This window comes from Rhinolophus ferrumequinum, chromosome 20 (genome assembly GCF_004115265.2).
Source record: "Rhinolophus ferrumequinum isolate MPI-CBG mRhiFer1 chromosome 20, mRhiFer1_v1.p, whole genome shotgun sequence".
In the NCBI taxonomy this organism is placed as follows: domain Eukaryota; kingdom Metazoa; phylum Chordata; class Mammalia; order Chiroptera; family Rhinolophidae; genus Rhinolophus; species Rhinolophus ferrumequinum.
This window is the reverse complement of record NC_046303.1, coordinates 31,632,357-31,658,059: the sequence shown is the minus strand read 5'-3', so window position 1 is coordinate 31,658,059 and position 25,703 is coordinate 31,632,357. Positions and strand designations below refer to the sequence as shown.

At 34.0% G+C, this 25,703-nt stretch overlaps 1 protein-coding gene across 4 annotated transcripts in view; it reads left to right on the top strand.

The window, feature by feature from the left end:
- Positions 1 to 25,703, top strand: part of PPP1R9A (protein phosphatase 1 regulatory subunit 9A) — a 267,141-nt gene that overhangs the window by 148,961 nt on the left and 92,477 nt on the right. For all 4 annotated transcript variants that reach the window (XM_033088319.1, XM_033088318.1, XM_033088316.1 and 1 more), the window contains 2 exons: positions 3,092 to 3,212; positions 13,647 to 13,751. In XM_033088319.1, coding sequence (XP_032944210.1) covers positions 3,092 to 3,212; positions 13,647 to 13,751 — 226 coding nt within the window. The remainder of the gene's footprint in view (positions 1 to 3,091; positions 3,213 to 13,646; positions 13,752 to 25,703) is intronic.

Genomic DNA, 25,703 nt, shown 5'->3' with positions numbered 1-25,703 from the left:
CATAGATAAGTGATGAATTTGAGGGAGGAAAATCTTTATTGTAGATGACATGGAGTTAATATCCTTGTTATGCTCACAATCTTTGCAAATTATTGGGAAAAAAGAGACAAGTAAAACTCAGTAGAAAAATGGGCAGTTTAGTGAAGAGGAAATGTAATGACTCATGCTCATATGAATGCAAGCTCAAATCTCACTAGCAATGAGGGGAATTCTAAACCAACACAAGTGTCTTCCCTGAGAGAGAAAATAAGTTCTGAGCTCCAGAGCATGGTGACAGCATCTTCCATAATAACGGAGCCTCCCAGTCTTTTCCATCTTTACCTGGCTGCTTTGCCTATTTAGTAATCAGCCTGCCCCTGGGAGGGTGTATACCGAGGAAGGCAGGGTGGCTGCTGGGTCCGTGACAGTGCAGCCACAAGAATCAGTGGCCTTCAGGCCTGTGGCTCTGGACTTCACTCAGGCTTGACAGACACAGCTCAGAGAAAGCTGCGCAGAGGTAGATCAGTCCTCTGGACTCTGTGGGTTCATTGTACTCTTCCTTTCATTGCCTGTCAGTTATCACCATGTGTCCTGGGTGTTCTGCACGGGAATTGAGGATGGCTCAAACTAACATAACTTTTCCCACAATTGGGTTTTCAGATTTGCAAATCTAAGTAGTTTCCCAGTTGGAGCAACAAGAGGAGCTATGGAGGGAAGAAAGATAATTTTACTAAAGCCTGAGTCCAGGCAGGAAAAATGGATTGAAAAACTACGATGCAACTTTCATGCAGGATATTTGTAGGAAGAAACCATTAAATGGCATGATAGGACAGAGAATCAAAATTTGAGAAGAGCCCTTTAAATGCACTGAGTATGGGAAAGTTTCACTTACAGGTGAACTTTGGCTTGATATGTGATAATTCATGATGAAGAGAAACTCCTATAAATACAATGAATGTGAAGAAGAATTCAGCTAATGCTTAATATACACCATAGATTTCATATAGGAGAGAAACCCTTTGGCATTATTCAATGTGCAAGAATCTACAGTGATTATATCTTAAAACAGTAGCAAACACACGGGCAGGGAGAACTTATTACTTATTTGGATATAAATAAAAATGGTGAGAAGCTTTGGGTCGTCGTTCATCCCTTCATCATATGCTGAAATTCACACTCTAGAGAAACCGTATGAATGTGATGAGTGAGGACAAGAATTCAGCTGTACAGCTCATCTTTATACACATAAGAGAATTCATGTAAGAGAGAAGAAACATTATACATGTAACCAGTGAGGAAGAACCTTCAGCACAGATCCAAACTTCATGTGCACAAGAAAACTCATTCTGTGGAGAAACTCTAAAACTGTAATGAATGTAGGAAAAATTTTAGCAAGAGAAAGCCTCTTGATGAACAATTAGAATGAAATAAATATGGGAAGTCACCTGTGTGCAAACATTCTAAATGTAAGAAGTGAAGGAAACGTCTCCAGCCATCACTCATACATTAGTCAGCATTAAAGTTCTCCCACAGGAGAGATACCTGCGCCCAGAACCAATGTGGAAGTGCCTTCAGCTGGGGATCACGTCAGGTAGTTTCTCCAGGGAGAACATTCTGTAAAGCTTTCTTTAGCACACAACTGAGCAAACAAATCACACTTTTGCTAAATGACGTATTTTTAAACATCTTTATTTAGAATGTGGGATTATGAATTGTACTTATACTTAAAGTAGAAGTTGGTGACAAGTAATAATCAATGAGGTGAATCCTATTCAAAAAATTACTAATTAAGAATACTTAGTATATTAAAGGTTATTGCTAAAAAATCTTTTGAAAGCATTGGGTATTCTGCTTAGTACGTGAACCAGATTTCTTTTAGTAATCCGCCAGTATTAATTAGCTAGTATCCACTTTTTTATGCAGAGAATACACCATAATTACAAAGACTTTGAGGCTATCAGAAAATAACTTTGAATGTTGAACAAAAAAATGTGGAATGCAAAATAGAGTATCTTTTATTTCATTGATGTTAAAATATATGTGTTTATAGAAAGGACAAATGGAAATACGGATAAACACATGATTTGTAAGTGAATTGAAAACAAGGTGTTTGTCAGTATTGTTCACAGGGCCAATAAAATGGAAACGAAAGTGAATGCCTCTCACTGGAGAAATGGTTGGATATATTATGATACCATCACACCACAAAATATTATGCAATCATTAAAAGTGATTTAAAACTATATAAGTTGATATCTACGAGGTATTATCAAATTAGAAAAGTAAGCTGAAGAGAGAAGTAGGTATGATATGACCTTCTTTGTGTAAAGCAAATAGGAAGGAAAAACAAGCCATATATATACATGCTGTACTTGTTAATAAGATTATATTCTTGTATAGTAGGACAGAAGAAGTACTGAAAGACACATACCATCTTGTTAATATAAATAGGGATATGGAACAAGTAAAACAGAAAAGAAGACCACATAAATAAAGGGGAAATTCCAGATACATTATGGTCGCATTTATTTAAAATAATATGTATGTCTCAGCCAGGAAAAATTGAGCCAGAATATTCAAGCTAGAGATACATTGTTATAAAACTACTGAAACTCAAAGAATTCTTTGTCAAAGCAGGACAAAAAAAAAAAAAAATGGATGACTAGTGGGAATGAAATCAGACAACCTTCAGAGTGACTAAAAGACAATAGAAAATACTTTATTTTTTCTCAAGGAAAGAAAGTATGACTCAAGAATTTTATTCCAAATAAATAAATAAATAAAATCAATGTGCTTGAGTATATATGTTTTTGTGCTTAAAATATTATATTGTTTAGATAGGCTGTGTTTTAAGGCAGATTGATTACTCAATAATCAAATTATTACCTTTTCTTGGGATCACAATGAATATCCAACAATAGTAAAGAGAGACTAAACTGATGGAGGGTCTTATTTGACACCCTTGCTCCCCAGCGTAGAACAAAAATTCTACAAGGCAAGCATGTCATATAGTCCGTAAAGAACAGAATTAAAAGCAGCAAATAGGTCTCAACAGCTAATTGCAGATTAGTGTTAACATTTAGGTTTTTGTGTTTTTTCCCCTTTTTCATAGATGAGGATGGACTTGGAATAAGTATTATCGGCATGGGTGTTGGAGCAGATGCTGGACTTGAAAAGCTGGGGATATTTGTTAAGACAGTAACAGAAGGTGGTGCTGCTCAGCGAGATGGCAGGTAAGCTAACTACTGTTATTTAACAATTGAAACCTAGGAAGCTTTTCTAGGAATTGTTTTCCAGGGTTAGCTTTCTTCTTTTGATTTTTTAGGACAGAATGTCAGAGTGTGTCTTATATGTGGAAAATGTTAGAACACTTCAATTGCTTTCTGATTTGTTAGCAGAATTCCTGATAATAAATGGGTGGATGAATCTGCTTTCTCTGTCTACCTTTGTATCAGCAATTCATCTATCTATCTAGTAGAAACTGGGGAGAATATGTACTATGGAGATCAGCATGTAGATTCACTTCAGAAATATCAAAACGGAAAAATAAGACAGAAGGCAAAACTCAGATCATGATAGTTCACAGGACAGAAATGATCCAGAGTATTTTTTTTTCACAGTGAAGGCCACAAAACCTGACTGCCTTCCATTTACCTGCCCTTCCCTTTTTGGGGAAACATTCAGCCTCAACTGAGATCCCATGGTTATGATATTTCCCCATCCCCAGTGGTCAACAAGATGAGTTGATACTGAGACTTCCTAGGAATGAGCCTTCCTTGCATTGTGAGACCACACTATGTGATGAAAAGGTTGGTCATCACTGCATCCTGCGGACTGATTTATAACCAAAGGAGGGAACTGTGGACAGAAAAAAGGGGTTCTATGGCAAGTAACCTCACAGGGTGATCTGATCATAAATTCCTAACTAGGCAGATGATGGTGGATAGTCACACCCCAGGCCTATAAGTAAATGGTTTATCTTTGCCTTAGTTAAGCAAGTCCTGTCCATTTTTCTGGTGCTTCTAGGTTAACACACCTTTGAAATGCCAGAGGTAATACCCCTCAAAGAGGGTATTCACACTCAAAAGAGCATGTAATCTTGTTAATTTTGCTGTAATCCAATCCCCACCTTGCTTTCCCCCTTCTCCATGTAATCTGGCTTACTGTTCCCTCCTTGATTTCAAATACAGAAAAGAAGCTGCAAAACTTATTCTCTGGAGCATTTGACATCTTGCTCCCCGGCATATGTCATCAGTTTGGCTCAAATAAACTCTTACAAAAATTTAAAAAAAAAAGAAATATTAAAACAAATGATAATAGTTCTGGAATTTTTGAAAATGACAGAAATAGAAAAGAAAATAGGAACTCTAATTCTGCAATGATGGTAATTCAGGAGGTTAATGTCTCTCAAAGTGTGTTCTGTCTAAAAGCACAGGTTCTTGAGTGCCACTTCAACCTGTGAAATTAAAGCTCTAGGAGAGGGGTCTGGCAGTCTTTACTTTAAATATCCACCTTGGGCGATTTGGTTGTAGATCAGGGCAACAGAGGGTCATGGTTTTGTCTTAGCTTTCAAAATCTCAAGGAACAATGTCTTTAAAGATTTTTATTAATCTTCCCATGAGGCTCCTGATGCGTCATCAGGTTGGCGCTGAAGCAGAAGGTTGGCAATGGAAATAAAGGTAGACCCAAGAATAGGAGTGCCATATTCAAAGCAATAGCATTTTATTTTTCTAGAAACATTGATCCCCCACCCCGCCAGGTTTAAGTATGTATACTTAACCATCTTCTCAAGAAATAATAAAGCATGTTGAAAATCATTTGCAAATCTCTGTTGAGACCCTTAGTAGCATTATTTCTTTCATAATCCTAAAAACATTGATATACACAGATGTTTCCCAAGGAAAACTAAATTAATTTATTAAAATAGAAGCCACACCTTCAGTATCATCTCTGTCCATGAGGTTAGGGGCCACATCTTGGTCAGCAGTAGCTTTATTTGTATTTCCATAGCACTTGAATAGAAAAGGTCTGAAATGCGTCTTTTGAGGGAATGTCCAGCTAACTGAATGTGTATCAATCACACTTAACACAAAGAAAGTGGGATATTAATATTTTGTGTTTAAAACTAATTTATTAACAGTCTTCTTGCATTTCAGAGTAGTTAAGGAAATAACATCTTTGGCCTTTTAAATGAATTACATAATGGTAATGGTAAATATTTCCATTATTAATTTAGAATCTTTCTTCCAAGTAAGCTAAAAATCTGTTTGTAAAATCTGCATAATTTCTCTGTTTCATGTAAAACTTAAATCATCCTAAAGTGATAGGAAAGAATTCTTATTAGTAGTATTTAAACAATGCTGAATTATCATGAACCATCCCTCTTAAGTAAATGGGCCATAAAACGAAACCAAAATACAAATTAATTTAAAAATTTAAAAGGTAGAAAATTTTGCAGTTGGCCCTCAGCCTGTTCCTGTTGCTCTAAACTCAGACCTGTTTGTTTTCCATTGCTCATTTTAAACATTAGGTTTGTTTTCTATTAACCTATTTACTGATTTGTTCTTTTGAGTAGTTTTAGTATTTACGCCAATATGAGAGCTTTGCTTTATTAGTCCCAATGTGCCTTTCCTCAGTCCTTTCAAATGAATGTTTTCCTAGTATAATAATCCTGTTGTTGTTATAATAGATGCTTAATAAATGCTTCAGTGAATATATTAAGAAAGGCAACTTGATGTAATGAAAATGAGCAGAATCCTTGGGATCATGTGACCAGTAGTCTTAATTTCATCCCCTCTACTTACAGCTGTGGGATAATTGAACAAATTACTTAATTTTCATGTTACCTACATTGTTGTTTTAAGTATTAAATAAGCTTATGTAAATAAAACACCTTTCACAGTACAGTTTATGAAACTGTTCTTGAATGAAGTAGGAATAAGCTTGAAAGTTATTAAGAAAATAGTGTGGCAAGTCTTATGAAAAGCTATATAAAGATATATATATATATATATATATATATATATATATATATATATATATATAATATGGACAGAATAATAAAACTTTGATGGTCAGAGGGATTTTAGAAATGTTTCAATTCATACATTTCATTTTATATGTGTATGAAAATTGAAGGTATATCTATATGTGAAAATAAGTGGTCTCATTATTAGACCTATGGTAGCGTTTGCATCTTTTAAATTATTATTATTATCACAATTACTGGTGTGCTCATATGCACAGGATTTAAATGTTTCCTATTTAAAAGGTATCAGTATAAAAAAATTACAAAAGGAACAGTTGGTTGCTGCATCCAGTCAATAATAATTTTTAAAGTTATGTTATATATATGCTTATAGATACAGAAAATATATTGTATTAAGGATTCACACATTATGATTATTAGTATGATGCCATTCTTGTGTGGGTATTTTCTATTTATTCATGACCCCTCAGCCTACCTCTCTCTCTCTCTCTCTTTCTCTCTCTCTCTCTTTTTTTCTTTCTTTCTTTCTCTCTCTCTCTCAAAAAACCTGGAATTAATACATACCAAAGTGTTAAATGACTCTCCTGTGTTTTTTTAAATTCAGCTAATATGAAGTATTTAATTTTTCTATAGAGAATATGTGAAACTTGTATATATGTACTTTAAACTACAACTGAAAATAATGTTATTACCATGTGACCTCGGGAAAGTTACTCTTCAGACCTCAGTTGTGGACAAAATTAAAGTTCTGGATTACAAGTTCTTTATAGTTCCTTTTAGCTTTAAAAAAAATGAGTCTGTGTTATACTTTTCTAACTTCCTTTATTTTCTTCATAACTCTCCCTTATTTAAGAAAACTATTTCAATTTAACCTCAAATTTGGTCACACTTTCTTCAAGGGGTGTTCAATAACAGACGTGTGTAGAAAACTCTTTTCTTCCTTCTTTCTTCTTCTCCAACACAAGAAGCCTTTTTTATTGTGATTGCTTTTACTCCTTCCATATGTCTCATAAACTCTCTCCACATTTCGAGTACTTTAAACAATTTGCCAGGGATATTTATCTCCTGAGTCATCTACTGTGGTTAAAAAGTTTTGAGTCTTTCTTATTCTTTGATATTATGTCCTACTTACTAAATTTTCGTGTGTCAAGTTATTCGTGTCTGTCTATACCTTTTCACCTGATGCCTGAAAGGTAGAGGGTGCTCAGTAAATATTTGTTAAATGAGTTACCGTGTTTCCCCAAAAATAAGACCTAGCCGGACCATCAGCTCTAATGTGTCTTTTGGAGCAAAAATTAATATAAGACCCAGTCTTATTTTAATATAATATAAGACCGGATCTTATATAATATAACATAATATACGATCGGGTATATTATAGTAATATAATATAACATAATATAATATATAATATAATATACCAGGTCTTATAGAAGACCGGGTCTTATATTAATTTTTGCTCCAAAAGACGCATGAGAGTTGATGGTCTGGCTAGGTCTTATTTTTGGGGAAACATGGTAATATCTGTGCTTTTATCACTTTCAAAACATTTACTTGGGCCTAACTTTTTTCTTCTTCTAATCTTTCTCTCTCTCTCTCTCTCTCTCTCTCTCTCTCTCTCTCTCTCTCTCTCTATCTATCTCTCTTGCCAACTTGCCTCATGTAGGGTAACTTATAATGTAGCTGAGTGACATGTTAGCTATTTCTATCTTCTGTTTCAGTTCTACTTTTTTAGTAAAATAATATTAAATTGATTAACCATTAGTTCTTATTACCACAAATTGTACATAGGATACTTTTAATACATTAATTATTTCTCCAGTCCTCTTTAATAAACCTATAAAACAAAATGAATTTTATAATAACACAAATGAAAATACTGATAGAATAAATCGTGTGGATGATAACTGACATAAGATAGTAATAATGCTGTGCTAAAGTGGCAAATTAAAAATGTGTTTAGGATCTGCTTTGTTTATGGCTTCTATGGTTGCTTCTCAAGCTTTTTAAATATCATCGTTTTAGGTGTTTTGGAAAAGGTTATCAAATGTGGAATTTAGGTGCTGTGTAGTTTGTCCTCATTCAAGTGTTGGTTTTCAAAAGATTTTAATTGTTTTTGACTATCTTTTGGGTAGCAGCGACATAAAACAAATGAAGAGTCCTATTTGTATGCTTATCCTGCAGCAGACTCCCTTCTGCAGAACCCATCTGTGCCCCTGAGGTACCCTCAAGCCAGAGACAGCCCTGAATGGTTGGAAACTGCTGTTTTAATTGTGTCCCTCTATTGTAATTCCTTATTCGATGGTTTCCTCTCTGCACACACTCTTGTGTCACTCTTCTACCCAAATATTTTGCTTGTTCACCCTTTAGAGAGTTGGGCTATTACTGCTTTGATATGGATGTATTTTCACATACAGTTAGAACTTTGCTATTCAGCCTTTTGGGGAAGACTGTTGACCAGAGTTCATTACTGTTGCTCCAGCTGGTCTCCCTTTCATTTATCGTGGGTTGCTTTGTTTACATAAGTCCTTTGAGGTAGGATTTTTGTTTTTTGTTTCCCCTTGCCAGATACATCATGCCAATAAATAACTACCCAATAACATTAAACCAACCCTAGAATAGTCCAACTTACATATTTTTATTAGCCTTACCTCCATGGACACTGGTTTTTAGAGTCGGAATTGAGGAATATCAGAAATACCGGACTGTGAGGTTGTAGCGATGCACAGTTGTGTTTACTGGCACATGGAAACTTGCGGAAATGACCAGGACTAAATGCCTTTTACAGATTAGCCAGGTACATTTCCATAAATTCCATTCCAGTAGACAGTGTTTCCAGGAGGAAACAGGCTTTTTTCTCTGCTATTCTGGAAAATTTTCGGAAAGTCCAGCTTATCTGTATTCTTCATACTGTGGGGTAGTCTGATGCAGAGAGCTGTCCATTTACTTTTTACTACTAGGATTCATGTCTTGTCTTTTCTGTGTTTCTCATTGTGAGCCAAGATTTGAGAGAGATTATCTAAAAGTTACCGTCTCAGGGTAAGAGATTCAAGCAAATGAAAATCACTGCTTCAAACCTTCCTTAACTTAATATACACACTCAAGTTTTTATCTTCATTGCTCTTTCATATTCTAGAACAGGCTGACACTTTACTTAGGACTAAACTACTATCCTTTTTCTGGAGAAAAAGTTCATCCCATTACCTCATCTGCACAATTATATTTTTTTCTGTCACTATTGCTTCTAGCATAGTCTCAATTATCCATATTAAATTGAACTTCTGGGCTATTTAACAACTTTCACTGGCAGATAGGAACTTGATAATAATTGCCTATCATACACAAGAAATTTAGCAGACTAACACATATCATTTTCTGCAGCCACACATACTATGTTTGTATCTTCTTAAAGTGCAAAGATGAACATACTTATTACCATGATGCAAAATTACAGTAACTTTGTAACATTTAAGCATGTTTAGAGTTGTATATCTAGTCATGTGCCACTTAATTATGGAGATATGTTCTGAGAACTGCACCATTAGGTGATTTTTTCATTGTGTGCATACCATAGAGTGCACTTACACAAACCTAGTGCTATAGCCTACTACATGCCTAGGTTACATGGTATAGCCTATTGCTCCCAGGCTACAAGCCTGTGTAGCATATTACTGTACTGAAATAAATACTGTAGGTATTTGTAACAGAATGGTATTTGTGTATCTAAATATATCTAAACATAGAAAAGGCACAGTAAAAATACAGTATAAAAGATGAAAAATGGCGGGGGCCGGACCTGTGGCTCAGGCAGTTGGAGCTCCGTGCTCCTAACACTGAAGGCTGCTGGTTCGATTCCCACATGGGCCAGTGGGCTCTCAACCACAAGGTTGCTGGTTCGACTCCCGCAAGGGATAGTGGGCTGCACCCCCTGCAACTAACAGTGGCAACTGGACCTGGAGCTGAGCTACGCCCTCCACAACTAAGATTGAAAGGACAACAACTTGACTTGGAAAAAGTCCTGAAAGTACACACTGTTCCCCAATAAAGTCCTGTTCCCCTTCCCCAATAAAATCTTAAAAAAAAAAAAAACAAAAAAAGATAAAAAATGGTGTACCTGTATAGGGTTCTTACCGTGAATGGAGCTTGCAGAACTGGAAGTTTCTCTGGGTGCGTCAATCTTTAGAATAAGCGATTATAATATGAAACTGAAAAGTTTAAGATTATTTGGTCTAAGAAAATGGTACTGGATGTCTCAAAAAGTAGGTGAATAATTTTTTCAAAGCAATAAATTTGAAGAAAATTAAGGGTTGAAGCTAAGTACAGAATTTTACTGTGTTTAAGTTTAGAGTTGCACTTTAATTCTGTTTATTGTATTTTATCATTTTTGTTATCAGATTGGGGGAGTAAAGGAGAAAGTTCTATGTAGTTAAGAAGTGAAGATAGTTGGTATGGACTTATTTGTGGAGATTGGCAAAAAAAGAACAGATGATGACACATTTGTGAAAAATGAAACAGGAAAAAAATACTGAAAATTATTTTAAAAAAAGAAAGCAATACAAGTGTCGAGTAAACATCTTGAGAGGCTCATAAACAAGAAAATAAAATTTAAAAATAATGTCTCACTTATCAATTATTAAAATATTTTTTAACACCGTATTCAATTTTAATACAAGTACAGTAGAGTGCTCTTTGACAGTGCTAAGGGGAGTACAAATTGAACAACCTTTCTGAAGAGTGATTTGGCATTTAAAATGTAATGCACCTTCACACAGTAATTCCACTCCTAGGAAGTAATTTGAATGAAATAATCAGAGATATTCACAGTGATATTTATATAAAAATGCTAACCTGGTCAAGCTCAAAACACCATACTAGTATAACAATTATGTAAATAGCTTACATATATACTACTACAGCATAACATATCCTTGAGATCTGTTGTAGAAAAGTATTTAATGATATAATATCACATAATGTATTCTTTAAGTATAGATGCTGGAGTCAGATATCCTAGGTTCACAGCCAGGCTTTGCTACTTATTTGTTATGACTATGTAAGAGGAGCCAAAACTTCCTTATGTGTAAAACAGAAACAATAATATATCTAATCAGGGCCATTAGCAGGATTAAATAAGATGCAAAATATAAAGAGCATGGAACACCGCCTGACATGTAGTAAGCACTCAACAAATACTATCATCATGAATAAAAAGTATTAACCCCATAAAACTATATATTCAAGTGATTTTGAATTATATATTCACTAATTTTGATAAGAAAATAAAAGTGTATACAAAAAAAAAAATCTGGAAGGAAATTCACCAGCATATTCTTAATAGTGGTCAACTCTAGATGGATTACATGACATTTTTATTTTCTTTATATAGTTCCACATTTTCCAAATTTTCAACCATGAACATGTATTATGTTTATAACTTCAAAATGTTCTCTAAAATCAGCACATGCTAGTTTGACAATTGATGGTAGTATTTTATAGTGACTGTGGAAATGGTCTAAAAAGTTTTCCATTAGACTGAAGTTTTCCTTTAGACTGTTCTTTATCAAAGATAAATGTGTGCATAACCATAAAATAACTAGACTACAGGTTTTAGACTCAAAGATCTATAACTCTAAGCCAAAGCCAAAAATACATTTTCTCAAAACCTATAAGGGACAAGGAGAATTAATACACATGTTTTGAACTTTTATTTTTCAACAGAAATTTTACAGTGGTCATCATATACAGTATGAAAAGCTATGCTTTATGACCAAGGTTTTAGAGATAACCAAAATCTTGGAAACCCTGTTTTAAGCTGATACTGTATAAAACCTAATTACTATTGATATAAAAGTTTGTCAGAGTTATAATTCAGTTTAGTTGAACACATTTAATATTTTTGTGTGCTTTCCAACTTTATGTAGGAGTACTATCAGTTTGTCTGATTAGTATTCAGATCTGAATTATAGGAACTTCAGATTAACTAGTCTCTTCATGAAAGTACAAACTCACATCTTCACAAAATCATGGAGGAAACATAATTTTGTATTTTAAACCAAAATTATTAAATTAGTTTATTTGTCTAAAGACTCACTTTTATTACATAAACTCGGGCTCTTATAAAAAATATTTCTGAGCATCTAGTAGCATTTAAGGCTTTTTTTAAATTAAAAGTCTAGCACATTTAAAGTTTTCATTTGACATTAGAATATAAGATTTATGAAAGTGCTTAGTATTCTCTGTGAACTGCGATTATTGGTTCTTTAATTTATTAAATACCCTCCTGAGTTAGGAACCTACTTCATGCGCACAAAGTAAGACATAATGGCTTCTCTCAATTACAGCCACTCAGAGAATTTGTAGCTTCAGCTCTGCAACCTCAGAAACAGGTTAAGTGATCAAAGAAACACGAAAATTCACTGGTCAAGCTTTCAAAAGGCTATTTTCCTTTCTAGAGTTCATAAAATTTTTAAATGAAGTAGTTTGAGCTCACCAATAGCCAAAAAAATTAAAGGATAGTAACTCAACTTCTGTATTGTTTGTCATGTAGTATTAGGTAATGATAATAGATCCCCATAATACTAATAGAGGTCTTGAATGGTCAGATTATAAAATTACACTCCCAATCATTGCTGCTACCAGTGGGGAATTATTGTTGTTGTTATTTTCTAGTGCAAACTAGATCCAGAGCTAAACTGGCCAGGAACCTGGAAAGACAAAGGTACTAAATTAGAAAAAAAAAAACCATGGTAGCAAAGATAAAATTATATTGCTGCTTTGGAATCACTCTGGAGACCAGGCTAAGATGCTAACAATCCGTAAAGTGCATTTCTTTGATAACAGAGTTGAATGGACTTTGTGAATCTGCTCTAGAATCTGAATCTTCAAAGCTATTATAAGCTAATAGTCAAAGAATTAAAAAAATGACTTTCATCAATATAACATGAACATGTATCAGACTTTATTCAACTCATTAATTAGGAGAACCAGTGACATGGTAAATGTGGTTCAAAGACCATTTTAGGAGTAGGCATTTAAACACAAGTTAATAAAGTAATATTAGAATAGCATTGCTAAGTTAGATACAAAACTAGTTAATACTCTACAGGGATATAAACTTGCTTGTGGGATTATCTTTTCTAACAGAAGAAAAGTATCTGAATTTTTTTTCAGGACAAAAATCTGCAAGTTAACATGCAACTCCTTATGTCCAGGACTTTTAATCAATTTTAAAGAGTGGATCAATTAAAATACATTCCCCCAAATTATCCTTGGTTGGGCCTGTTAAGTAATGCACCTACATGACATTAAAAGGACATGCTGCCCTCCTTTTATTTCTATTCCCAAGCTTTAAATAACTTTTCTTAACTAATGGCAACAACATATGATATACACGACACTTGTCTGGGGTAATTATAGTAGAGCTCAATTTTTATTGATGGGTAGAGTCAATATGATTAAAAATGTCATTTTTCCCCAAACTAATCTTAAAATTAGTATACTTGTATTAATTTCTATAAAATTAAGCATTTGAATAAGATCTGGAGCTTATAGATAAAAGACAAATTTTGTGTCAATAAGGGTATCTTAAAAATCAAGTATTTTGTCAACTCATTTATTGTGAATGGTAATGTGTTATCAGAAAAATTAATTGTGGTTACCTTTTTCTCTCTTCCCGAAGAATACAAGTCAATGACCAGATTGTGGAAGTGGATGGAATCAGCTTGGTGGGTGTCACACAGAATTTTGCTGCAACCGTTCTCAGAAACACCAAGGGCAATGTCAGGTAAATATGCGACTTCAGATATGTACAATTTGATTACTTGATATTTTGTTGAATTTTAGTTTTCTATAATTGTACTTATAAATATATGTAATTACAATAAGATTTTATTAAATGTTAAAACTTGCCTTTAGTTTTTCATTTTCCTTCTTTATTATAATTGGTTCATGTAAATGTAATTTAAAACTAAAATGTTGTTCTAGAAAGACATGAAGATATGAAGTATATAGTGAATCAATATGGTTGATTACTGAGCTATGTTAGTGTGTCTTATTGCTAATATAATCAGAATTACTAGGAAGATAGAATTCCTACTTCTATCCTCAATTAATAGGAATTTAGGCTCAAATCCCTTTAATAAAACCAGTTGTACAGTAAATTAAAATTATCATACATATATCCAATGATGCATGTTATTTAGACAAGCAGGCTGAATGATTTGAGGTTGATAAATGTATTTTAAAAATATTTTTATTGTTTTAAAGAATTAGGCAGGACTAATCTTCAGTAAAGTATAATTTTTCCAACTTAATAAGACAGAGGGTACATTCTTTTGGAACTTGAAGTTTATATCTAATCCTGGGATGCTGAAAATTGAAGATTGGAAAACAAATAAGAGGTAGTCCTGAGCCAACTAAGGTCAAGCTTTGATATTTGTTTTATTTGGTCATAGGGTACATATTTTTAAATATAGTATTGCGTCTTATACTTTTCCGTAAGTCCTATGAAGTAACACATAGGAGACATGCTTTAGTATGTGTAATTACGAAAGTGTTTTAGTGTTATCATCATCGAAATGAAACTGCCAATATTCTGAAAATATTGTTGAGTTAATGTTGGTATAAAGAGGGTAACATTAGGATTTTATTGCAGCATATTTTATGTTGCACCAGCATGAGTTAAAGTTTTAGAATTTAGACTTTTTCAGTTGGAAAGCACCCTTTAATGCTAAAGGGAATGTTTAAGGAATACAGCCTCAGTGACTTTTATGGGTGCTCTGTTGATGCTTCAAGAATACCCATAGTCCTGAGAAAAGGATGTAAAGTAATTGGAAGAGTGCAGGACAAACCATACTATCCCCTCAGTAAATGCGATGGTCTTTCCAGAGATTGCTGTCAATTCTTGAGACAGCACTTTCCTGTGTCCGTAAAACTTGGTTTTGAAACTGCCCATTAGGCTTGAAAGTGAATTTTAAAAGTGAAATAAGATACACAAGTTATGAGAACATTTCTCAGTTGGAGAAAAGTCTGTAGTTACATGAAATGATAACCATCCCTTTCTTTCTTCTCATAATTTCATGCTGTTATCATTTCAAGCCTTGTACACATTGCCAAAGGCTTCTCTACTGGTCTCCCTGATTTCAATCTCTCCCTTCTTGAATCTGTACCCCTAAGGGAGGAACATAATACCAGTTTTCAAATGTATGAAGGGCTATTGGAAAAAGGAATTGAGTCATTCTGTGTAACTCTAGCAGTACAACTAAGACCTGTAGAAATGGCGACCACCGGATCTTGTCTCACCTCTCCCTGTGTTATGCTCTGCTGCTGTCATATAAGTACAGTTATCATCCTTCAAATGTGATTTGTGCATTTTTCTTTTTGGTGCCTTCCTCTCTGCCATTTTTTTCCTGTTTAAAATACTCTCTCCTGTTTAGAACCTACTTATCTTGAAGAACATATTTCAGATTCTTTCCCCTCCAAGAAGTTCTCCTTGACCTCTCTATCCCCTGCTTATCTCTTCTTCCTGGTATACTTATTATTTATACCACTTTTTTGACCTTGAGGTCGCAGAACATTCTACTTTCGTCTTTTAAAGGCATACATCTGATTTCCCATTCACTTTGTAAAAATCTTGATGTTCAAAGGGGTCTGTAACCTTCTTTGTTCCCCCAGAGTATTTAACCCTCGGTCTTAATTGGTTGAAATTATGTGACCTAGGATCTCAATGAATTGAATGTAAGGCACAAAGTCTTTTCCCCACTTCAACTTATTTAACATAACATTTGAATCCTCTGAATATAGTTTATGTGGTTCTTCATAAGGTATTAATACAAAAAACAGGATCCAAAAACTAGACTTGTGTTTTTAATGAAGTGTTTTAAACTGGGGGTTTCAAATATGTATAGTTCTGTCTTTCTTATTCATTGGTGATTTAGCTACCACATTCAGTAGTGACTAAAATTTATTTTTTGAAAACTGTATCTGAAAAATTACTAAATTTAGTTTGAACTTTTCTAACTACTAAGCACAGATCTAGAAGGAATGTGTTGGAAGTCATGGGTTTTAAAGAGCCAGAAAGGGGAAACATAAGCTAGAGGTGATGAGAAAATTGAAACTCAGATTTGGACGTGATTATTTTTTTAAGTATTAGAGATCAAGATTTTTATGTATTTCCTGAAAACGTATATGAAATTGGTGCCTGCATTTGGAGGTGAATCAAAATCACACAGTGAAGTTCTGTGACTTCACCCACACTTATAGAGAATCACTTTTTCTATCTGACCTCTTATTCTGCTTTATTTTATTAAACTTTGAATTGCTATGCCTGAGTTTATGAAGTAATAGTACTAGTGAAGACTCCATTAATATGCCATTTTTAACACATTGGAGACCTCATAATACAAGGATTTTAGTATAACTTTTAAAGGGTATATATATTTTTCAATCCTACATCATTTGTATGAGTTAAAGCACGTTAGGCCACTGTGAAGAAGTGGTTCAGCGCCAACCAGGCATAGGTTTCTGGGGTATGGGAAGTGAGGCCTAGCTGAATGCCTTGGGAAATGGTTATTATTTCCTCCGTTTTACTGACATCACTTTAAGGACTGACAATGCTAATATCATGCTAATATCATGTTAACTACTGTAAGAAATTGATTGACAAAGGACTCACAGGACTCCAACAGTTTGTATTCAGAAATGATGCAACACAGCAACAGTGGGAGAAAGGTAAGCATTGAAGAGGTGGGTGTGGGAGACTCACACATCGTCTTTACTATCCCTCCACTGGGTCTCTCAGGACTTGTTTATCTCCAGATGTTAAACCACCATGGATGGACATGTTCACGTAGCACCTTGGTACCAAGAAGCCCAGAGTGTGTGTGTGGTGGGGTGTCTTATATAAGTGCTGATCAGGGAGGTACATTCCTACTACTTGACCAGCTCAATCATTGTAAACCCCCACACTCCACCAAATCCAGGTACAAGTAATAAATCCAGTTAATATTACCATACAGTTCTGGTAGGCTGGTACGTCTTGCCTTGAAACAGCCCATGGACCCATTTGTGTGAAACATCATTTATCTGGTTAGTACCTTTCACAACTTTGACCAATTAGGTCAGTGCTATCTATACCCTGGGGGACTCTGGAGATAAGAACTTGGTCAATCCAGAATGGCTCTAAATTAACTCATGCTATGTAATCCATATTACATAACACATTTACTTTAGATTCCTTTTGACTATAGATTCATACTACTTGTTATGTCTTTACTGTATATTTAAATGTTACCTGGTAAAAACCTAAAAAGAAAATGTATCAGTTATTTTAAAAACTATAATATTTTTGGTGGTTGATAGAATGTAACTTAGTTTAAAAGTTAGAATAAAGTTCTGTCCTCATTGTCAGATCCTGCATTCTGTAAAAAGTAATTTAAATAGTTTAGATTCAATTCATTTAAATTAGCAGGTTTATCTACTCATTCACAATTCACTTTTACATTAGAACTTACTAAACGATGCTCTTCTTGGAGATACTGAAAAGGTCCTCATGTTTGTTGGTCTACGGTTAGTTATAAGAAAAGTAATTTTAAACTTGAAATTATAAAGTCAATAGAAAAAAATAATAGAAGTAATGCAAAAGATTTAAAAAATATTACTGGTTGTATACCTATGAAAAGAAAGTAATAATCACTAGATATTCACAGGCTGATTAAAAGTTATCCAAAACTACTTTCGATTTATTTTTGGATATAGAATTTAGCCTTCTGTGATGTTGTTTTACTAGAGATGTCCCAAATTTAGACATCTGGCTCAATGTCTTGTGTTATATCTTTCCAGACAAGAGGAAAAATATGTTTTGAATTATAATTTAAGTAGCAGATAGGTAAAATCATAGAGGTTAGTTCTTTTACCAACTATAAATAATATTTAATGTATTCGTTGATATTTATCTCTGCTTTTAGTACCAGGAAATATTGTCTTTCTGTGTAACTGCCTTTTTCTTATGAAGCCAGTCTTCATAGATTCAGATTCTGGCTTAACCACTTATCAACTATATGAGTTTATGGAAATGTTTCAATCTCCCTGTGCCTCAGTTTCTCCATCTATAAAATGGGCATCATGATAGTACCTACCTAGATTTGTGGTGAGCATTAAACGAGTAAGTACATGTTTTGCATTTAAATGAATGCCTAGAAAAAGTTAGAATTCAGTGAACTCTTAGCTATTATTATTTTCTTCTGAAAACTCTGATCACTTCTTAGGTATTCGTGAGATTGCCAGAAAACCCAGAGTTCATTTTATAGCCATTTGAATTTGTATAATAACTTTATTCTTAGCTTTCTAATCCTTTTGATCTTTAATTTTTGTAATTTTCTATGTATACCATTTTCCTCTTTCATTTAGTAAAAATAATTCTTGAACTTTTTAAAATAAAAGAAATGAATACATATTAACAAACAAAGTCAAATTATTCAATAGTATAAAACTACAAGTCAAGTATTCTTTTCCTCTTGCCCCGTGCCTTAGTCTGCAGAGGAAAGCATTGTTAGCAGTCTCTCCTTTAAGTTCTTCTGGAAGTACCAATATAAGTCTTGGCTTCATTTTTTGATTCTTCAATTTTAGATAAAAATCTAATGACTGCTTGTTATAAAACCTTCACTTACCAAATTTTTCTCAGTTAAAAAGTTTATAGCATTTTCTTTCCATTATATAACTACAAATCTTGAGTACTTTTTGTATCAGTTGCTTCAAAAAATTAAGACCAATAGCCAGTACTTACAATGTATGGTTTTGAAAATATTATTCACTGTAGAATCAAGTAGTGTGACTGAATTGATAGAAAATGAAATGAAATTTTATGTCATTGCATCTTTGTCACTAAAAAGGAAGACTTCTCAAGGCATGTAGGTTCTAATGGAACCTGACTTAATTTATTTTTAGCTTTCTTGATTTCCTCTGGGTCATATATAGTTGAAAGGGTACTTGCATGTCTGAAAAGGAATTTGTATGCCCTCAAATATGGCTAAGTATAATAAGTGAGTTACAAAGTCCCTTTTCTTCAGTATTCTGAACACGTTGCCCATTTGTCTTGTAATATGTACAGTCGGTAATAAGTTTGATGTTAACCTAATTTGTAATCTGTGGTTGAGTTTTTTTTGGATTTTTTCCCTCTAAAAATTGGTTTTGTGTTTTTTTTTATAATTTTTATCAGGCTGTAACTAGATCTGTGTTTGTTTGTTTGTTTGTTTTTGTGCAGTTCTGTGTGGGACTCAATCTGAAGGCTTAGGTTTGGGAAATTTTCTATTATTAGTTTATTATTTTCTTTATTTCTTTCTCGTTGTCTTGGTCTTCTCTTCTCAACCAGTATTAAATGGGGATTCAATGTCCTGGGCATATCCTCCAGTATCTTCTTTTCTCTCAGGATCTCCATCTGTTTATGTTTTTGTTAATATATTCTAAGGGTTTTCTCCATTTTATCTTCCACATTACCGATTTATTTGTAAGCCATGGCCTTTTTTTTTTTTAGCTATTCTAACCCCTATTCTCTATTTTCCCTTTCTATTTAAAGCTCTCTCCTCTCTTGCCTGAACTTGAGAATTACCCATCTTCCTATTTGACATCTTCATGTGCTTTTCTAAAAAGTATATCAAATTTAACATGTTCAAAGTATTATCCTTTATTTGTACCATTTCTTGTTTCCTGCCCTCCTCAAACAAACAAACAAACAACCATGATATCATATGATCTTTACTAGCTGGTTTCTTCTCATCAAGTCTTAGTTCAGAAATAACTTTTTCAGTAAATGAGTTCTTCTCATTTTATGCTATTAATGTTGTCCAAACCCCAAGTCAATCTCTATCACATTACTACATTTTCTACATCGCATTCATCTGATGATCCTCTGGTGATACTTTCCTCCTGGCATCAACTCTCTTGTTTAGTCCTCTACCACATTGACTCCTGTCTAGTCTGTATAATGAAGTAATGTGTGTATGAAGGAAGTAATGATGTGTGACTTCTGAGGCTAGGAAAGAAAAGGCATGTGGCATCTCCCTTGGTCTTTTGGATCACCAGCTCTGGAAACATTCAGCTGCCATGTTGAGAAGACATTCAAACAGCCTTCTGGCGAGGCCCACACAAGGAAACACTTAAGCCTGCTAACAGCAAGCACCGCTTTGCCGGCCATGTGAGGAAGGAATCTTAGAAGAAGATCATCCAGCCACAGCAAAGCCTTCAGCTGACTGCAACCCCAGGCATCATTTGATTGAACTTCATGAGAGGCACCAAGCCACAACTGCCCAGGCAAACCTCACCTGAATTCTTGATTCAGAAAAACTATGGAAAATAAAATGTCTATAAGTTTCATGTAATTCGTGTCAGAGAAGATAAAAGTTAGATTAGAAAGGAGGCCATCATTAGAGATTTAACAGATATTGTAAGGATTAGCCAATATAATGAAGAACTTTATGCTAATTAATATAACTTAGAATAAATGGTTAAATTTCTATTATAAGAAGACAATACTATGGAAAAAGTACCCAAGCTCACTCAAGAAAAAAATGTGTGCATACATGAAAATGAATTTAGAGTTAAAGCTTTCCAGAAATGAAAATTTCCATTCCAGTTTGTTTCATCAGTGTATTTTACCAAATATTAGAGGGAGAACTAACATCATATCTGTGCAAACTCTTCCAGAATATAGAAAAGGCGACACACATCTCAACGACTTTTATGAGGCCAGCATTACTGTCATACCAAAGTCAGAAAAAGGCATTAAAAGAAAAAGTATTACACAGCAATATTCCTCATGAACATAGTTATAACAATCCTTAATAAACTTTTAGCAGATTGAATTCAGTAATTTATAAAAAGGATAAGAAATTATGGCCAAGTAACATCTTTGGAATGTATGATTGATTTAGTATTTGAAATTCAACCTATGGACTTTTTCATACTAATAGACTAATGGAAAAAAATATGCTCATATGCTCATCTCAGTAGATATGATTAAAAAAAACGCTCGGGAAACTTGAAATACAAGGGAATTTTGTCAGTGTGATAGCTAGCATCTAAGTTAAACCTATAGTAATCCCAAATGTGAAGGACCAAATGCTTCCCCCCTTAGTATAACATCAAAAACACGAAATACTTAAGGATAATCTGACATAATATGTTGAAGACTTCAGCAAAATTCTTCTGAGAGAAAATAAAGACAACCTAAATGAGTGAAGAAATAAACCATGTTTATGGATCCAAATACTTAATATTGTTAAGATTTCAGTTTCCCCCAAATCTGCAGATTAAGCACAATCTCAATGAAAATCTCAGTAGCCTTTTTTTTTTTTCCCGTAGAAATTCATTTTTTTAACAAGAACAAAGTTGGGGAACTTTCACTGCCTAAAAGCCCCACTAACCACAGCAGTCTGGTTGAGGCATAAGGATAGAAATATAGATTAATAGGACAGAATAGGGAATTCCAATATAGACCTGCACAGATATAAACAATTGATTTTTGACGAATGCACCAGGGTAATTCAATGGGGAAAATTATAGTCCTTTCAGCAATTGGTGCTGGAATACTTGGATAACCACAATAAAAAAAAACCACAAACCTGACCTTCAGCCTACAGTCTATTCTGCACCGTCTAAATGAACTCGATTGATCATAGGCCTAAGTACAACAGCTGAAACTGTAAAATTCCTAGAAAACAGGCAAAAATCTTTATGATCTTGGGTTAATCCGGGATCTTTTAAGACACAAAAGCAAGACATACAAGAGAAAGAAATGATAGAATAAACTGCATCAAAATTTAAAACATTGGTTTGATAAATATCCTTAAGAAAATGAAAAAGCAAGCTAAAGACTGAATATTTGCAAAACAATTATCTGATACAAGACTGTTAGTTAGAAAATATGAAGAACTTTTATAGTTCAATAAGAAGATGTATAACCCTATTAAAAATGTGCAAATCAATTAAAGGGACACTTCACCAAGGAAGATCCACAGTTACGCACATGAAACGCTGCTCAACATTATTAATCATTGGGGAAATGCAAATTAAATCCACAGTGAGGTCCTACTGCACACTGACTACAGTGGCTGAAATCTCAGACTGATAATACTATGCACTGCTGAGGATGTGCAGCAACTTTAACATTCCTTCATTGCCAGCGGGAATGCAAAATAGCACATGCAAAGAACCGAACTACCAATATAACTCAATACCATATTTGACTCACAAAACTGTTACATTGAATAAAAGAAGCCAGGCACAAAAGTCTTTGCACTGCATTTAAACTGCAAAGGTGAAAGAGGGAACATTTTTTTAGGTGATGAAAAAGTTCTATATTGTGATTATTGTATTTGGTACATCACTGTATATGTATTTGTCAAAACTTATACAGCTTAATTTTGGTGGATTTTATTGTAGGTGAAATTGATCTGATAAAACTGATTTCTAAAATAAAATGAATGAAACTTAAAAAGCACCATGCTAATTATATTGATGGTGATTTGGAAAGGAGAACCAAGTCTCTTTAAAAAAGGCAGATGTAGTCAAAATGAATTTCCTTAGCAATATGTAGATTTTGTTATACTGGATACTTTTAAAACTACTTTGTTATTATTGATATTCTTAGCAGAAAAAATGTATCTTATAAAATTCTTTATGTCTGGATGCTTGTCCTTAGTCAAACATGGATTTGCAGTATAACTTTTAAGAACTCGTGTTTTTTTTTTTTGGTCTACAGCTTTAAGTGGATCCTTGCCTGACTTGTTCATGAATTCACTGTGGCTAGCATAGTTAATGTACCTATTGTTGCATAATGTATTACCCCAAAGTTTAGTGACTTGAAATGACAAACTTTTACTACCTCACAGTTTCTGCACTCCACTTCCCAGCTTTCCATGAGAGCCTCTCTATGGGGCTGCCTCACAACATGAACACTGACTTTCCCAGTGGGAGTGATCCAAGAGAGTACCTCAGATGGAGTCTGCCGTCTTTCCATAACCTAATGTCTGAAGTGACATGCTTCAGTTCTGTGTTTTATTTGATAAAAGTGGGTCAACAAGTTCCTCCCACACTCAAGGGGAGAGAATTACACAAGACATGACTATCAGGAGTCAGAGATCACTGCTTACTATGTAATAATCAATAACTAGTTCAATGGATGGATGGACAGATGGACAGATGGATAGACAGACAGGCAGACAGATTAGTGTTATGCCAGAATATAATTTATTTAATGTTGCGTACCTTATCTTAAGAAGAATCCTGAAAATTTTGAGACTGCTTAGGAAAGATTGACCAGAATGGTGAGAAATCTAAACATGTTTCCTTCTATATATAAAAGTAAACGATTCTGCAAACTTTTGCCTAAAAAATAGAAAACTTTAAAACTACATGGTAACACCTATGAAGCATTTGAAAGAGTGAACTCTGGAAAAAGGATTAGGTATTGTTTTAAACTCCATACGGCCGTCCTAGTACTGAAGGACGACAGTTATGGGAAAGGGATGTTATAGAGAGAGATCGTGCTTCAATATAAGAAATTTCTAATATGTTTGCTCCTCAACACCACTGACACTGAAGTTTATCTGCTACTTACAATCAATAATTGTGTATTCATCATGCTTTTATTTCTAGCATGTATTTAATGACTTTTTGATATTGAGCCATACACCACTTGAGAAGGTCAGACTGTTACAGGAATTGTGTTTACACACAACAGAAAACACACAACTGAGGGTCTTAAATACCTATCTGTCCTTTTTTTTGAAGAGGTTATCATATTGAAAAGAAAGTTTGAATGAATGATAGGTGAGTTTTTTTTATAGATATACATGTTTATTTTGGATTCACACCTGGACATGTAATTTCTTAATATAGAAGGTTTTTGTTTTGTTTTTTAATTTTCACTTAAAATCTTTGGTATATCTGAGATTTCTGTTTGAAATACATTAAGTCTTGAAATGTTTTCACTTCATTCACATCATTTTAATAACAGTTTTTGTTACCATTACAACACCAGGGGAAATTGAGATTTTTCACTTTTTATCAAAGTGATTTCATGATTCTGCATAATATTGAGTGTCATGTAATGGAGGCCATTGAAGGGATTGCTACATTCATGGAAATCATCAGTCCTTGTGGATTTTGTGTTTGCGTTATTCATTAGACTGTCCCCTTGCCCACAGACAAGAATAGCAGCCACTATGGATTTGGGACCATGGGTGGATAGTAGACATTTTTAATCTTGTATCTTGTTTCCCCAAAAATAAACCCCAGTTAAGATTGCCACCCAGATGGACACATTTAGTATATTTATGACGATGTTCCAGAAGAAGATGACATGACTGTATTTGAATAAATGTAGATTGTTGTACATGAAAAAATAAGACATCCTCTGAAAATACGCCCTACTGCGTCTTTTGGAGCAAAAATTAATATAAGACCGGGTCTTATTTTTGGGGAAACACATTATATATGAGAATAGTCAACAGTCACTAGTGATAGAAAGAAGACTGAAAACAGTGGAGATTTCAAATAACTAAAGAGGACTTTGGCTTAATGAGACATTTTCTGATGTCAATATATACAGATTGACATTTTAAAAATTTCTTTTTAAATGTTTATCTGCATAAATATTTAAACCTGAGACATCAAAGCTAACTTTTAGATAGAGAATTATCATTTCTTGAGAGGATGTACCATTTTTGAAAACATCATTTAAGTGTATACCTATCACATAGCACATAGTCCTTGCAGTAGCATGTGTTAAACAATGTTTCTCATAAAGAATTCAGCTGCAGTTATGTGTTCCTTAACGATGGGGATATGCCTCATTAAACAATTTTGTTGTGTAAACATCATAAGAGTACACATATACAAACCTAGATGGTCCAGCCTACCACACACTTAGGCTGTATGGTCTAGCCTACTGTTCCTAGGCTACAGGCCTGTACAGCATTTACTGTACTGAATACTGGAGGCAATTGTAACACAATGGTATCTGTGTATCTAAACATATCTAAACACAGAAAAGTTACAGTCAAAATATGGTACAAACAATAAAAAAATGGTACACTTATATGGGGCCCTTACCATGAGTGGAGCTTGCCGGACTGGAAGGTGCTCTGGGTGAGTCAGTGAGGGAGTGGTGAGTGAACTTGAAAGCCTCGGACACGACTGTCACTATTGTAGACTTTATAAACACTAAACACCAGCATCACCAAAAACGTGCGACTAATGCATTGCACTATGGCATTGTAACAGTTATGACATCACTAGGCCATAGAAATTTTTCAGCCCATTGTACCACCGGTGGCTGAAATGTCATTATACAGCATGTGACTGTACCTTGTTTTATATTTTTGTTTTACATTGAAATACAGTGAAGAAAAATGTTCTTATACTTAGTATTGGGTTAGACATAAAATTCATTTCAAAGAACTAATGCTTACAATTAAATTTAAATATTTCAGGTCTAGATACTACAGGTCTAGCTTTTTAAAGCAAACATTTTTCTAGATGAAGTTTAAACTTTTCATATGTTAGCTATGGAGTATGTTATATTCATCTAGCTCCCAGTATAGAAAGGAAAAATATGTAAGAGTGCACAAGTACAAGAAAGAGTCAAAAGCTTGGTTGTGTAGGACTTTAACTTTTAAATACTATCAGCAAATTTCAGTGAAAGTGGCTGGATATACATTTACCACCTCTTGTTCCAGTA